The sequence below is a fragment of the Manacus vitellinus genome, unplaced genomic scaffold, assembly GCF_001715985.3.
Source record: "Manacus vitellinus isolate BGI_N305 unplaced genomic scaffold, ASM171598v3 scaffold_20_pilon, whole genome shotgun sequence".
Classification (NCBI taxonomy): Eukaryota; Metazoa; Chordata; class Aves; order Passeriformes; family Pipridae; genus Manacus; species Manacus vitellinus.
Window position 1 is genome coordinate 3,040,488 of NW_021939471.1, and position 15,519 is coordinate 3,056,006.

The window sequence follows — 15,519 nt, forward strand, 5'->3', positions numbered from 1 at the left end:
AAAAAAACCAAACCTTTACGGAGGAAAAGTTAAAAATAAAACAGGTAAAATGTATGTATGTTCAATATTTCCTTCTAGTCTGATAAGTAGGAACATTCAAGATTAAGTCAAGGCTTCAGTTGTGTAATTCCCTCTAAACCAAGTCAGAAGGAAAAAAAAAAAATCAGTAGAGTGATTAAAAATGATGGGACGAGGTGAATCATAAATTACAGAATAGTGTGGGTTGGAAGGGATCTTAAAGATCATCTCATTCCAACCCTCCTGATGGGCAGGTACACCTTCCACTATCCCAGGTTGCTCCGAGCCCCACCCAACCTGGCCTTGGACACTTCCAGGGATGGAGCAGGCACAGCTTCTCTGGGCAACCTGTGCCAGGGCCTCATCACCCTCACGGGAAGGATTTCTTCCTGATATCTCATCTAACCCTGCCTTCTTTCAGTTTGAAGCCATTTCCCCTTGTCCTGTCACTACATGCTCTTGTAAATAGTGTTTCTCTATCTTTCTTGAAGGCTCCCTTCAGGTACTAGAAGGCCACAATTAGGTCATCTCCAAAGCCTCCTCTTTTCCAGGCTGAACAATCCCAATTCTCTCAGCCTTTCCTCACAGGAGAAGTGCTCCATCCTTTTGATGAACTTGGTGGCCCTCCTCAATCATATACTGTGTACAGTGAACCATATATTCTGTACCCAGTGCCCATTTCTTTGCTAATGATTCAAATGGTAGTTGGCTAAAATAAAACATACTACACTCACCTCATAATAGCATTTGATACATTTTGAAAACAGACTAAAAAAATAATCAAGAAATTGTGCATACAGCCTAGCAGGTACAACTGCTGATTTTACTTGTGATACCAATATTACCATTACAACCAGGCAATTTGGGACAAAAACATTATCCTACTTGAACACTTCCTTTCTTATTAAAATTCTACATTACAAATAGCAGTGAAAAAATGCTGAAAGCTCCTCTACAGTAAATAATCCTTGGGGCAAAAGATACTGTAATGAAACTGCATGGAAAATTACTCACTCAATCATTTTTAAAACGTTGAGTCACAATTCAGTTTTGTTGGCCTGAAACTCCAGATCTATCTCCATGGCAAGTCAGTAGCAAATCCCAAAGCACAGCCACTATTCCCAGAGCTCAGCCACAAGGATGAGCTGCTGCAGGAATAAACCCAGGAGCGTGCCATGTCCTACATCACCACTTACAGCACCTTCTGCCCATTGAGGCAAAAAGCCAGTTTAACCACTGACTTCAGTGTGAGAAGAATCAGGACATTTCTGAGTGCTCCATAGGGGACACTACTAAGGCTCAAAACACAAGCAGTCCTGGTGGCATTAATTAAGAGGACAATGACAGTGACAAGCACCCTGCTTCATTTCAGAACACCTTGCTCTATCACTGCCAAAAGCAGTAGCTTCTTTGAAATTAAATGCATCATCATTACACAATTACTGTTCTAATTAGCCTCCTCAACAACAGATCGGCTTTATTTACAATTAATTTTGGTTAATGAGTTAGTTGTAGTTTTATCTGACAGATAATGGGAGAGAATTAATAATTGCTTAATCCACACAAAATTTTGCTGTTCACATAGTGCACAAAATTTTGACAAATGCTTCTGAATCCCAGCCAATAACCACCAGCACATTTTCACCATTTGAAAGCAGCCAAAGCTCAGCAAATGTTACCATATTACATTATAGTAGGTTAAACTGTTTATATATATATAATTAGAATTATTATTATAAACTACCGTCATAATTATAGATCGAAATTTCATTGCTAACTCGTAGGGATGTTTTCCTCATTCCAAAACACCTGGCCAGAGCAAGGAATTGAGGTCATCCCTTCGATGGTCTACCAAGACCTACTGCATGTGCAGTTGCTCAAGAAAACGATACAGAGAGCCAAACTCAGGGGTAGACTGCCTTGTGCACATTGGGTGTGCTATCCATCTCACACCTTTGTCCATACCCCTCCAGTGAAACCCAGACTGGCTTTGAAGCCAGTTTAAGGCCACAGTCTTAGATTTGCTTTATTAGGCATCGGGTTTAAATGGTTTTAAGCCATCATCTTCCATTGCCACATCACCACCTTCTCTCAAAAACCCTTCTTGACTGCAGGGTTGGTTTTGTCTCCACCCAGACCTGAATACTGACCTCCCCACAGGAGACACGTCAGCGATTCCCCAAAGGGACTCGTTTCATAAGGGCGTCCAGACGCCTCAGCAAAGGCGAGGAGGACACGACAAGCTGGGGCACTGAGCGACGTTCCCGTGTTTGAGAAAACACAGTGGACAACAGTGAGAAGCCTCAGCACAGCAGAACCAACACCACAGGGCCATTCCCTGCTTCCAGCAGAGCACCTGCTGGGGTGCTGTCCACCAGATACAACAGCAAACCTAAGGATCTCCCCATACACACAGTCGTGAAGGAATCTTGGATAATTATACTACAGTCATGAATTATCATTCACATTTCTACACTGAAAACACTATTTTACTAAGGCTCTGTTGTTCTAGGCTGTCAAAAAGAACAGCCAGGGCTACAGTGCACACATGGCTGCAGTTGGGACACAGATAAAACATCCTGACACAAAGATGAGGAAAAGTGTTACAGAGCAGCACTATAGATTGTTTCCTGGAATGCACTGCAGTTTGCTTTGGTTTTCAGTATATATGTGATATATATTTACTAGAGGAAAAATCTTACTACTATTGATTTTGCTGTTAATATTTAATGGTTACCAGTCAGAAGCTAAATTTAAGTAACAATAGCACTAATGACATTGAATAAATGAAGCACTTTAAAAGTGAGAGAAAAAAGCAAAGAGTTCTTTACAGCATTTTAGCGCAAAAGCAGTAAGACAGTAACCTGAAACCATGTTACATGCTGATGGCCTGAGTCATGTCTGGTCTCACAGGCAGACCAGCAAGGTGATTTTGCACAAACATCTAACAAAAAAGTAGGTTCTGCAAGTGGCAGACTTAGTGGAGACTGGCTTCCAACAACTTTTTCCCATGCATTTGACATTTGCAAAGGGTGGCGCTTAATCGTTTTTCCTTCAGCTGAGGCACAGTTCACATACCTCTCCTCTTTCTGGCTTCCTGATTTCAGGAGAATTGCATGATTCTAATATTTTTCAAGCCTGTACTTCTCTGTCGCCTGTGACCGAAACACTCTCGGAGTGCCTTCCATTTGTGTTATTACATCGCACATGTACAGGCTTGTAGGAAACCAGGGTTGAACACATTCTCCTATTTTTTTCTTCAGCTACCAACATTCTCTACTTGATATTAGGTAATTTGGGGGTAGTTGACAGGTCATAGCATTCATACTCTGAGAACACTCCGGGATTCGCATGTAAGTACACAGGATTTTGGTAAAATAAATTGTGACATTCAGAGAACACAAATTTAAAAGAAGGCCAAGAATAAACTCACAGAGCTCTCATGGTCTGCTAACGTCATATGCTACTTGACCCTTAAATACACAACTAGAACACCGTTCTGAACTCTTGAGAGCTACCTATACTCTGATAATTTGAAGTCACATACACAAATGATGAAGATCACTGCCTCCCACCCATAGGAATTGAATTCCTACTAACACTGATTTCCCTACTTTTTCTCCACCTCTTCAGCCTATAAATTTATTCACTCATTTGTATTTCTTCAACTGGTATCCTTTGTGAAGCACCTTAAAATTTAAAAAGCCTGATATAACAAGGAGACATTGTTACATTACCCTTTAGAAAAATAGCTTATCCAAAGAATAATTCCCAACAGTGATGGAGAGAGAGGCCTGTGTATTTAAGCCAGAGGAAAAATTTCAAACAGGGGGTTTCAAGTAAAGCTGATACCCCAGATTGTTGCACACAGCTGCACAGAGATGTATTAAACTCACCCAGGAACCACCTGTGCCAGTAACAAGGTCAAAACAACTGGTAAGGTTGACCCAATTTTGGGAGATTAAACTGTAAAACTATTACTCACAACTATGTCTAGGACATGCCTAAATCTGAAAGGTGATGAGGATTAAGGCACTGAGTGAATTTAAGGCCCAGTGGTGTGTTCTGATATATTTCTGCACTCAGGCAGACTCTCCAGAGGTGCAGGGAGAGAGGCCCCTCACCACGACAGCGCACATGCAACACAAAGCCTGTACCTAGGAACGGACAATTAAAAGCACAATATGAAACCACTAATTAATAAGATTTATTCTCCTTCAGGGGCTGTTATCTGGACAAGGCAAACCCTGCAGGATATCAATTTCTCAAGAAATAAGATTAAAAACCAAATGCCATTTTCTTCTTTAGCCTGAGCCATCTCCCTGTATCACAGACCTGGCTGCCAACCAGAACAAGGTCTTCAGTCTACTGCAATGCTTTCCTGGAAACTTTTAAACCATCCACAACTTAAAGAGAACAGCCACTCATCTTCAAATGAATAGACCTCATACCTCTTCTGTGTAAATAGACTTGCTGTTTTCATACAGAAAGAAGCAACTTCTTTCATTTTCAAAAGAAGGGAATTCACACCATCCTGTTTGCTGCTCCTTAGACTAAAGTGGGTGTTTTATTCATGCTGCTGAAGTTTAAAAGATGCACAGATACAGTTACCAAAAATTCTCTCAGTTTGCGTTTCATGGCTAGATCATCTTGAAAAGGCAACAATAAAGTGTCTGAAAGCTGAGCTGAGGTCTAAGAAAGACTACGTGTGAATACTCACACAACTGCACACACGCATTCCCAAATCAAAGAGTAATTATGAGAAAAATTAACATGGACTTGAGCATATCACAGGCTTCTCCAGCCAGCTTTCTGTGCCACTCACCAACATAAAACTTTCATAGACTGAGGGAACACATGCCCCCTGAGAAAAAGCAGGACATCATCACTTCCTTCTGATGGAATTAGGGGGTTTGGGAGGCAGAGGTGAATGCAAGGGAAACACCATTAAAAAGGAGCCAAGAATACTCTAGCCTACTGTTGAAGGTCACAGTACTGACATTTTCAGTCTAACACTTATTTTGTTCAAGTGCAGAAACAGAGGGGGTAAACAAGAAAATCCCCCCTCATCGGGATGTCAAGCTTTGTCAAGTCTGCGGTTTAACCGCCAGCGGAGCATCTCTGCTGTTAGCCCTGCCCAGATCTTCCATTACCTGGAGAGGAAACACAGACCATCTTAACCCCTCACATAAGCAGAAGCTTCATGAGAAGCAGACAAGAGAGGTAGACAAGTTGAACAGATTTTTGGTACTTCAGCATGTCCTACCTTCTTCAAAAAATGCTTCAGACTTCCAATCCCCAGGACAAAGGGCCTGGAAACAGCAGCACCAAGATGTGGCTGGGTCTTCCATCCCCACTGCATTAAGCTTCAGGGTGGACAGTAGCTGAGTCCCACAAAGGCCTTCTCAAAGCCAGAAACAGGGAAAGGACTTTAATACCCCCACTAACCTTCCCCTTCTCTCTCCTACTGCAGTGACTACACCTGTGCCCAGAACAGCATCACAGGTGGTACCAACACCACAGCAGAAAAAGGGGGTGGAGAAAACCAGTCTGTGCAGCTTCTCTGGGTAACATGAAACCATGTTGGGGAGAGCAGAGACAGGTCTGGAGTGAATCAGATTCCTTGGCTCATGCCTTCTGTAAAACCCACAGTCTTCTAAGAAGAGGGGCTCCTACCTGTGTAGGAGATGATGCACTTAAACTCTGCTGTCTTTTTTATTCAATACCAGCTGGCAGGTGCAGACATTCACATCCTCCACACATGGGCTGGGAGCATGCTTTGGCCCTAGGTTGACCTCCTCCCATCCCTGAGAGGACACAGGGTTCTGACCACCAACCTCAGCTTCACCAAAGGGAAGTGACCTCTCTGGACAGGACAAACACAGAGCAACCATGAGCTAAAGGAGCTGATACAATGCACACAGAGCCCACCACCTCTGTGGTGCTATGCCTTGGTCACATAGCATTACAAGAATAAACCCCAAAACTGGAAAGCAAAAACAGAGGTAGGGAGAAAGCAAAAGTCAGTTAAAAAAAAAACAAACGAAGATATTCTAATTCACAGAAGTTGACATGACCTATCGGCACAGAAGTGAGGGGGATCAATCATCCCTGTGCTTTTCCAGGAACAGTGTCTGCTGTTTTACAGTACTCTCCACTGTAACACCTGTAACAGCACTTGCAGGTGACCCTGCCAGCCAGGGCTCTGCTCAGAGCAGGAGCTTCTGCCAGCATCTCTCCGCCTGGGAGGGATTACAGTCCTTCAAAGCCACAGGCAGACACAGCAGTGCCAGCTGAAGCTGGTAATGTAGACCTGGCTCCAGATCAAGGGCACATTTTGCTGGGCAATGTGAATAGGGGTTTGTCCACACACAGACCTGGTAACCCTCAGCCGTATGAGAAGAGTTAAAATCCTGTGGTTGCTCTGATGTAATCACACCAGAACAGGCTGCTTTAGGACCACTGCAGTTACTCCTGTGTGGGACAGGAAATAAGCTGCACTGGTATTAAGGTACTTGTGAATGCATCTCACTGTGCGGCTGCAAAAATTAACTGTAAAATAACCCCTAAGCAAAGAAGATATTGCAAAAAAATTTCCTACTTTTGACAACGGCTAGCATGTACCATCCAAGCCTCCATCCTAAGTGATCTCTGGCCTCTGTGACTCAGAAACTAAAAGAGGGGGAAAAAAAGAGGCATAGAAACACCAAGGGACTCCCCCACAATGACAAGACTTGGGAGATGGACTGGGCCTCTGGTCACCTACTCCAGAGCCATACCTGTCATGGTCATTGCTTCTCAGTGATAGTCACAGCTCTGCTTCCCTCCATTGGGATGCAGCAGTCAGCTGCCCGACTCCAAACAAGCATCCACTGCTTCAGGCAAGGGATAACATGCACAGTCTCCTCACCTGGACTGGCAACAGGTCTGGTTACTACAGTGGCTCAGCCTTCTCTTAAATTTTCTATAGACCTGCCTCAAGGTGGATCCCCCAAGGAATTTCATTCACTGGGATTACTGAAAAAAAAGCAGGAGAAGGAGCTATGCCTTCTCTTTTCAGCTAGAATAGCATCACTTCAAGGTGTCCTCTTGGCACTGCGAAGAGGGTGAGTGCTGCTCACCCTCAGTACTGCACAAAGGTGGCACAGTCAGCTGCATCTCTACCTATAAAACTTAGTCCTGCAAACTGCCACTTAGCTGGAGGACTAGACAGAGCCTGTGGCCCACAGGAACTGGAGACAAGCCTTGATTTCCCAGGAGAAAATACCCACTGATTTCAACAGGACCTTCCCCCAGATCCAGAGATGGGAAAGAGGGAGAACTCTCCAATGGGTATCTTGTCCAGCTGCTATCAAAGTGTCATATTTCATGGAAGATGAGGATTGCTCTTTTCATTGGCATGTCTGAAAAGGAACTGAAATTCCAGAAGCAAACACTGAAAACTTGCTGACTACCGAGCTAGCAAGAACACTGAGTGTTGTAACAGGGTGTGTACCAGGGAAAGTTAACTGAACCTGACAGTCCAAGAGAATAACAGAAGCTCCCAAAGAAAGGTGTGTACTGCAACAAAGCCCTGGCAGATGACCTCTCATGAGACTTCCATCAGAATGAATAAAAACCTATTTAATGAGATTAACCGATAATTTCACTCCACCCTCATTATAACACTCACTGAGAGGGAGGAATGTTTTTGCAGCCGGGTATCTGACTCCATAGGGAATGCCAGGACTGTGACAGAAGATAAATATGTAGGGGAGCCCTTCACCGATGCAGTGTGAGCTACATAGATAGTAGTTACTCAAACTTTCTACTAGTTTCAGTGACTACTTGGTGTTCATTTACACACAGTTTGTATCAGAGGAACTAGTTCATGATTTCAACCACACCAGTGTGAAAAATCAGAGGTACAACAATTCACGGTACATCCCAGGAGCATTTAATTTCCAGGTAACCCGTTTTTCTGTTTGGCTTTCTTTTTTTTTTCTCCCTCTCGAGAAACAGTGTAACACTACTCTGCAGAGCTTTGGTTTCTTAGATGTGGACAAAAACCTCTGTTACTGTTTAAAGCCCAATGATCACCTTTTCATTTTCATCCTTAAACTCCAAGAAGGCTAAATCCATTGGCTAAAACTTTGATGACTATTATTGCCCTGGAAATTCTCAGGGAGTCTAAGATAAAAGACTGAAGCACAGACAGTGCTCTTGTGAGTGACAAAGGACCTCACTACTTACAGTTCCCTGCCAGACTTTATTGAGCTCATCCCTCATGTCTGAGCTCATCTTGGCAAAGTCCATCTTCACTGTCCTTCAACCTGCAAAACCACAGGTATGTCTGTATCGGGCATCATCGTGCGATTCCACAGCTGAGCTCCCCAAACAAACTGTCAAGGTTGCAAAGTCAGACACAAAAGACCAAAGGACATCTCAAGTGACTGTCAAAAGTCCACCTCCCTGCACTGAGGCAGGATCAAAGATACCCAGACCAATAGATGCTGCCTACCCTACTCCTTAACTGCTGAGGAGAGGAGATTCCTCAGCATCTTGAGGTAATCTGGTCTGAATTTTTAGCACCATATGCCATGTTTCACACTTTCCAAGATATTTGGAGGAACTGGAGACCTAAATCCCTAGTTCAGAGCACAGAAGTTTTGGAGACAGAATTCTTCATGCCCCAGTGCACATGTCAGGGGAGTGACTGCCTCAAAGCACCAATTCAGCCCCCCTCTGCAGCCCAATCCAACCAGCTTCAACCACCCTCCCTAAAGAAAAGCCTCCTGCAGAGGTTCAGCCTTTATCACCTCATCCTACTAAAAAAAACACAACACATACTGAGCCAAAAAGAATCCCAGTGTAAGGTCCATCCTCATGTGCCTGGGCAGGGCACTCTGGTGATGGTAAGGCTTGTTTGCCATGGAGGCATGGAACAATCTCTAATTTTACACAGTTTCATTCCAAAAGGCAGGCTCCACAGTTACGTTTCTTTATCCCTACAGATGTGCTGATACAGCTATGGTACACAAACTTTCTCCTAGGGGCAACATAACTGTGACAAAACAGGGGTTGTATGACAATTCAGTTGAAAAATGAAAGTAATCAAGAAAGATTTGAGGCTCTGATGTTACAAAAAAACAGTGCAACTGATAGTCCACCCTGATCACTGGGAATATAGTAGTGGTTACACTACAATAAAACCTTGCCCAAGTTCACTTTAAATATCGCTGCTGAAATCATTTACCCTTAATACTGTTGTCCCAATTAGCCACCTTGTCAGACAGAGTGATTGTTACCCACCACAAAGAAAATGCAGTCCCCTCATTATTTTCTGCAACAGAGTCAGCCGACATGGCTCATTTTCTTAATAAATTAATTCTCATAACTTAGTAACACTTCAAGCTACTATAAACACCTCTTGAAAGTGTACCACAATTTTAATCAGTTTAAAACATCAGATGCTGGGTTTGATATTTATGATTGTTCTGACTCTGTTTCATTTAAGGGCTCCTTTTGTCTGTGAAAGGAAAGATAAGAAAGTTAACTGGGACACCCACTGTCAAGTCTCTAATTTAAGGGGAAATTGCCTCTGCCACTGACTGTCAGATGCTAATAGCTGCTGTTACTATTTTCCATATGATACCAGGCAAGTGATCTTAGAGAAGTATCCTTCATCCTATACAAAGAATTGATTGAGTCAACTAATTGAATGACTGTGCCCCTGCAGTCTCTAAAGCAGACATTCCTCTAGGTCCATTTTAACCTACAGGGAAAAAAAAATATCTCTAATAACTGCAGTAAGAACTCAGTGTGGTATTATGAAGAGGTGACTGGGAATTATTTCTTTTTAAAGCCTCTTTTATAAGGATTCCCCATTAGCCTTTAATTAGCATGCCAGCTCCCATTCGGAGGTTTCTGATCACTTAGAGCCCAGTTTAACACTCACTGAAGGCAACAAGACCGACTCCCTTGAACTCGGTGGGGTCTGCAGGAGGGCTTGGGGCCATGCAGAGAACCCTCTAGTACCAACACAAAGTTAATTGAGCAGGCCTTTGACGCCCAGCTCTGGGTGTCAGCCTTTGGAAGAGTTTTCCTGCAGAAGATCAGAAGAAAACCTGGACTTCCAGATTTGGGGCTATGTAAATATGTCATCTATACTCAGCAGGTATAACACTAATTTGTCTTTCGCTGTAGAGAGAAGTGAGGTGATCTATCAACCTATTAGATTTGAATATTTACATGTATTTGAAATCTTTGCTTACATAAAACTACAATAGAGTGTTTTAGAACAGAGCATCTGCCAACACACATGCAGTGTTCTGCTAAAGGCAGGTATCTGTAAGATCATCAGTTAGCTATGACAGGCGATTTAGCGTGATTCATCTTTCAGGATCACCTCATTCACAAGGAAAATTGAGTGTCAGCCCCATCCATAACCTACAAATATAATCTAGATACTTGAAAATGATAATAGGTTAAAGGATGCAGCAGCCAAAACATTTAACCCAAAACCTTTTTGAATCAAACCTGAAAACATCAGCAGCCCAGACAGAAGTAGTAACACAGATTGCCAAGGGCTAATGAACTAAAAAACTCTTTACCCAGCACATAATTTTGCTGTTGCTGGGAGAGCACTACTCAGTCATTTCGGTGCAGATCCAAGAAATTTCCTTCTCATGGTGTTTCTCCTTTTGAGTCAGACACAAATTCAGACTAAATTAAGAGCTGTGGTTCAAAACAATTTAATGGAACGCAAGAACAAAGGTGAAAACTTAGATCTCTACCTTGCAGGTGCACATCCAGAGCACACAGCCAAATAGGGCCATCCATTCCTGGGGATGACGAGCAACCAAACCAGGAGTGAAATGTTTGGAATTTGGGGTCTGATCCCCACGTCCCCTCCTCCATTAGGAAGCCCTACCCAGCCAGAATGATATGCTCTGGGCTTCACTATAACAGCAGCCAACATCACTGAGTCTCCAGTGACCCACTGGACATCAAACCACACAGAAATATAACACTGCTACTTCCTCCAATTAAAACTATGGATGATGGATCAATCCATTTAGAGCTACCAAATTCATAAAAAATATTTCAAACAGCTATTCCTCCTTACCCACCCATCCCCACCACTCCTTAAAAAAAAAAAACAAAAAACAAAAGAGGTCACGGGTCCCTGGGTTACCAAACCTTTAAAAGGATTCCCCATGCCCTGCAAAACAGGTGGAAAGCTCTAAGGCGCAGCCTGGAGATTTAGCCTACACATGCCAGATTCGAGATTTGGCCAAAAACCTTAAATGAACCAACATAACAGCTGCCACAAAAGCCGACAACCTCTGATCAATACCTCCCATGTTTAAGGCAGCGCAAACCGCCTCTCTGAAAAACGTTCTTCAGCCTGCAAAGAGTAAATAAATTACAACAAATTTAAGAAGCTTGAGTTTTGCTTGGCTTGGGAAAGTCAGGCAGAGCCCTTAATTTTTCAACAGCGGCACCTGCTTAACACAGAGCAGCAGTGGTGAAAGCATTTGAGACACCTATGAGAGACCAAGAAACACCTCTAAAAAAACAAGATATTCACGGAGGCTGCAGATACATGTGTGTCGCAAGAACTAACAAAGCTTAAAAACCACTGAAAATGTTAACACAGTGAACATGAAAATACTGAATGTGTTACAGAGTTTTTGCACTGCTTCAGCCCAGATCTTTTTATTCCCCAATTTGACTCTGATTTTCAGTCTAGATTATAAAGAAGATTTAAAACACGGAGATTTTTTCCCTTCCAATGAAGCCTTCCCATTAATAAAAAGGAAACAAAGAAAATGAAGAAAGTGAGTAGTAAAACTTTTACAACATAATAAAGTATATCAGACTCCCAGTGCCGTACAACTGGAATTGTCTAAAGATGCTGAATTATGGGCGGTTGTCATATAAAGTTCAGTTCACAGTATTACCAATCATATTCTCCAGCAACATGTATATAATTGGGAGATCTTTGTAATAACCCTCATTTTTAAAGGCTCATAAAGCTGTGTTTTACTCATAATTTGCAGGAGGAAAGAATTCTTAAGGAAAGTAACATCTTTTTCTCAATCAGAAAAACTTTGAAGTCAATATACTGTGTATTTTCAAGCTAGCAACCCTAAAAGCTCTGGTTTTGGTTTTATTTTTTTTTTCATACAGTTCTTGGGGGGGGTATTATACAAATACCCTGTTTAAAAAGATAGATATGTATCTACAGCACACACAAACCAGAAAGAAAATTAAGCATGTTGGAAGCAAAGCATATTACATGGTTTCTTGAATACAAGTAGAGAGGTTACATTAAGGTAAATATCTTGATGTAACACTGTAGCCACCAGTAAAACAACCTACAGCACTCACACACGGAAAAGAGAGAATGTTGCTTTTATGAAATGCGTGTAAACTATATTTATCCACCTCCAATAGACAGCATGAGAATAATTACAGAAATATTACCAGCACTTGACACTCTCAGTAGACTCCCAAAACTCTACATTTTCTGAGTTTCCCCTCGACATTCTAAACCAAAATCCTTTCAGTTTCTTAGAGTCAACGACCAAGTGCCATAAACTCCCAATTATCCCAGCCACTTTTGGACTTGCAAAGGCAAAGCTGAAGTAATGAATAGCATGCTGAAGTTACTGTATGGAACAGTAAAATACAACCTGTCATCAAACCCAGATATTTTAACTTTATACTTTTGCCAGAGTGAAGCTTTTTTGTAAATAAAATTTGTTTGTTTTCAAATAAAGCTACTTCAAGCTGTTTTGGGAAGCACAGTAAGTAATAATAACACCAACTTCCATTTGGATTTCAAAACCTGAGGAAACAAAACCAGCATATGCCAAGCCTAGTGTTTTCCTACCTGGAACAGGTAAGGACCAGCTCTCAAATGCCACCTTAGGATAGTTCAGACTAGTAATCCCGTTCATGTTTAGATGAGACACCAGCATGAACAAGAAAGAAAAAAACCAACAAAACAAAACCCAACAAAATTCCCTTGTCCTCCTCTGCTATTAGCAATGCCCACAGCAGTGGTTAAGACCAGGTAAGCAAGCCGAGGACCCAGAGGACCAGACCAACCCAACCCTCTGCTAGAGAGAAACAGGCTTAAGAGGAGACTTACTGCTTGCCATGTGACAGGGGGAGGCGTGCTGGCCATTGGGAGTGCTGGAGGTGAGGTCAATGGCCATGCCGCAGTGCTCCCTCTCAGGAGAATAGTCATTGTCACCTGTGTGCACAAAACGAGTTCCCCGTGAGTTTCCAGCCCCTTCTTCAGCAGAGTTGCACAAAGATCAAGAACCACAACCCGCTTGCTCCCTTCACCCCTGCCCTTCCCTCCTTTACTGGTGGGGTCTTCCCAGAGCTTGTAAAATCCCACTGGACACAAACAAACGTTTGACTGATTTTTAAGAGCCCCCCCCTCACTGTCACCAGTCTTTTACACACACACCTGTGACAAACTTTGCCCCAGCTGCTTGGTTTCAAGTGAGTTAGGATTACTTTTCCATTAGCAGACACCGACAATCCAGGCTGGGCAGGGGAAGACTAGAACAGTACTTCACCATACAGACCTTCCCCCCAAAGCTCAGGGTTAACTGACAGTCAAACAAAGCACTTACAGAAACCCCCACAAAGAAAACAAGAGAAATGCATAGGGAAAGGCATAAAAAGGTTTTGGCTGCAATTTGAATTTCTGAAGACAAACTTTCTCTCATTTGGTAAGTTCATTTACCCCCAGCAAACATTTAAACCTAGAGATACTCACCCATGCACCCATCCCCATGCATTTCTCAGTCATACAGAGAGCTTATATTTAAATGCTATTAATTCAGTATCAATGCAAAGACCATACATAAGGAACCTAAAGTTTCAGGTGACTGCATTATAGAAAGGATAGTGGGAAAAGAAAAGTAATTCAGAATAATCAAATGAAATGACTACTTACATGTTATATATCCATCAGCAGCCTCTGCTTCCATAGTCAAAGTGCAGTGCTGCAAGGCAGAAAAGTACACCCTCAGAGACTCCTGTCAGTATCAACCATTAAATGATTAAACTTACTTAAAGCCCTAAGTAGTTGCCCATTTTACTGCTGTTGCAACCACTGCCTAGAGAAACACACAAGTGCATTGCATGTGCTCGTTTGCAAATCACTGAACTCTTCCTGTAAATTATGTGAGTAAAGAAAAGCAGCTGCCTCTTGGGCAGGTGGCACTGGGATCATCCTGATCTGACCATCCCCCTCTCTCTCTGCCCCACTCACATTTTTGCCCGATTTGAGAGTTTTTTCTCTGACTTTCCACTTGTTTTGTTCAAGCTGGGATGGTAACGCTTTATCCGCTCTTGTAGCCAGAACAGACTTTGAGGAGATGGATACCTTTAACAATTGCTCTTTTCACACACACTACAAGAGACTCCATCCTGATCTAAACAAAATAAACCCTCCTGTGTCTGTTCCCCTCCAACAGAGCTGTTCCAGCTCTTTGTCTCACACCTCTGTGCACACACACACACCTGTACACACACCTGTTCATTCCAATCCTATTTATCTACCACAGCACGGGGCCAAACATCACACTTAAAACTCCCAGATCATACATTTTGTGGTGTGAAGCAATCTTAAAGTTTCTGGAAGCACTTTGCTGACACAGAACAAGCTATTACTTTCCCGAAACCCAAGTAACTGTATAGAATGACACCCCCTAGCTATCATTTGATATATATTGGGGGGGGGGGAATAAGAGAGGGATCAATAATCATAACTATGTTCTTTTAAGTGGAAAAGTTAAGAATCTGACATGACCAGAGAAGAATTTTATTTCCTCTCTCCCTCCACAGCCTCTTTTTTGCCTTTAGTTTCAAAACTCTCACTGCACCAGGCAGCTAAATTATTCACAATGAGCCATTTCTGTATTGATCGCCAAGTATATTTAGCCCTGGCTCCTGGAATTTCTCCATTACTTACTGGAAAACAGGCAGCTTCACTTCTTGTCTCCAAAACCACTTCCCTCCCCCTCCCTCAACCCTCTTTCCTTCCCCCCTGCTCCCCGCCTTTCCCCAACAAATAAATACTTTTCTCTGTGCTCTTCTTTGGTATAAAGCAGATCAAATTCCCAAGGCATTCAGCACATAACACTTAAATTTCAACCTGCCCAGCTGCTACCAAACTCTTCAATTACTGATTTTCATGACTCCTAAAAAGAAATCTCAAAAAACCCCAGAAGTTTTCAGAACAGGTAAGCCACTTCCTCAAGCCCTTCAAAATTACCTTATCTTCCCCCTAGTCCAGGTAGGCAGGCACACACTGAGAAAAAGAAAGAAACATCAGAAGCAACAGGGAAAGATCATCCCAGCCAATGAAGTGGAAGGAAAGAAAGGGGAGGAAGGGAGGAGGAAGAGAAAGGAAGACAAAAAGAAACACAGAAACATCCATAACCGAAGTTAAAACGCGGCCTGATTTTAATTTTTTTATTTCTTCAAGGG

The 15,519-nt window shown here is 42.5% G+C and overlaps 1 protein-coding gene across 6 annotated transcripts in view; it reads right to left on the reverse strand.

Annotated features, from left to right (window-relative positions):
* IKZF2 (IKAROS family zinc finger 2) overlaps positions 1-15,310 on the reverse strand; it is a 114,757-nt gene extending 99,447 nt beyond the window's left edge. For 5 of the 6 annotated variants that reach the window (XM_029959553.1, XM_029959552.1, XM_029959554.1 and 2 more), the window contains exons 1-3: positions 15,305-15,310; positions 13,982-14,030; positions 13,160-13,264 (exon numbers count right to left, since the gene is read on the reverse strand). In XM_029959553.1, the coding sequence (XP_029815413.1) occupies positions 13,160-13,264; positions 13,982-14,015 (139 nt within the window). In that variant the 5' untranslated portion in view covers positions 14,016-14,030; positions 15,305-15,310. Of the gene's footprint in view, positions 1-8,250; positions 8,331-13,159; positions 13,265-13,981; positions 14,031-15,304 lie in introns of those variants that run through there. The other variant, XM_018071901.2, reaches the window with a different exon arrangement.
* Between the last annotated feature and the right edge of the window lie 209 nt (positions 15,311-15,519).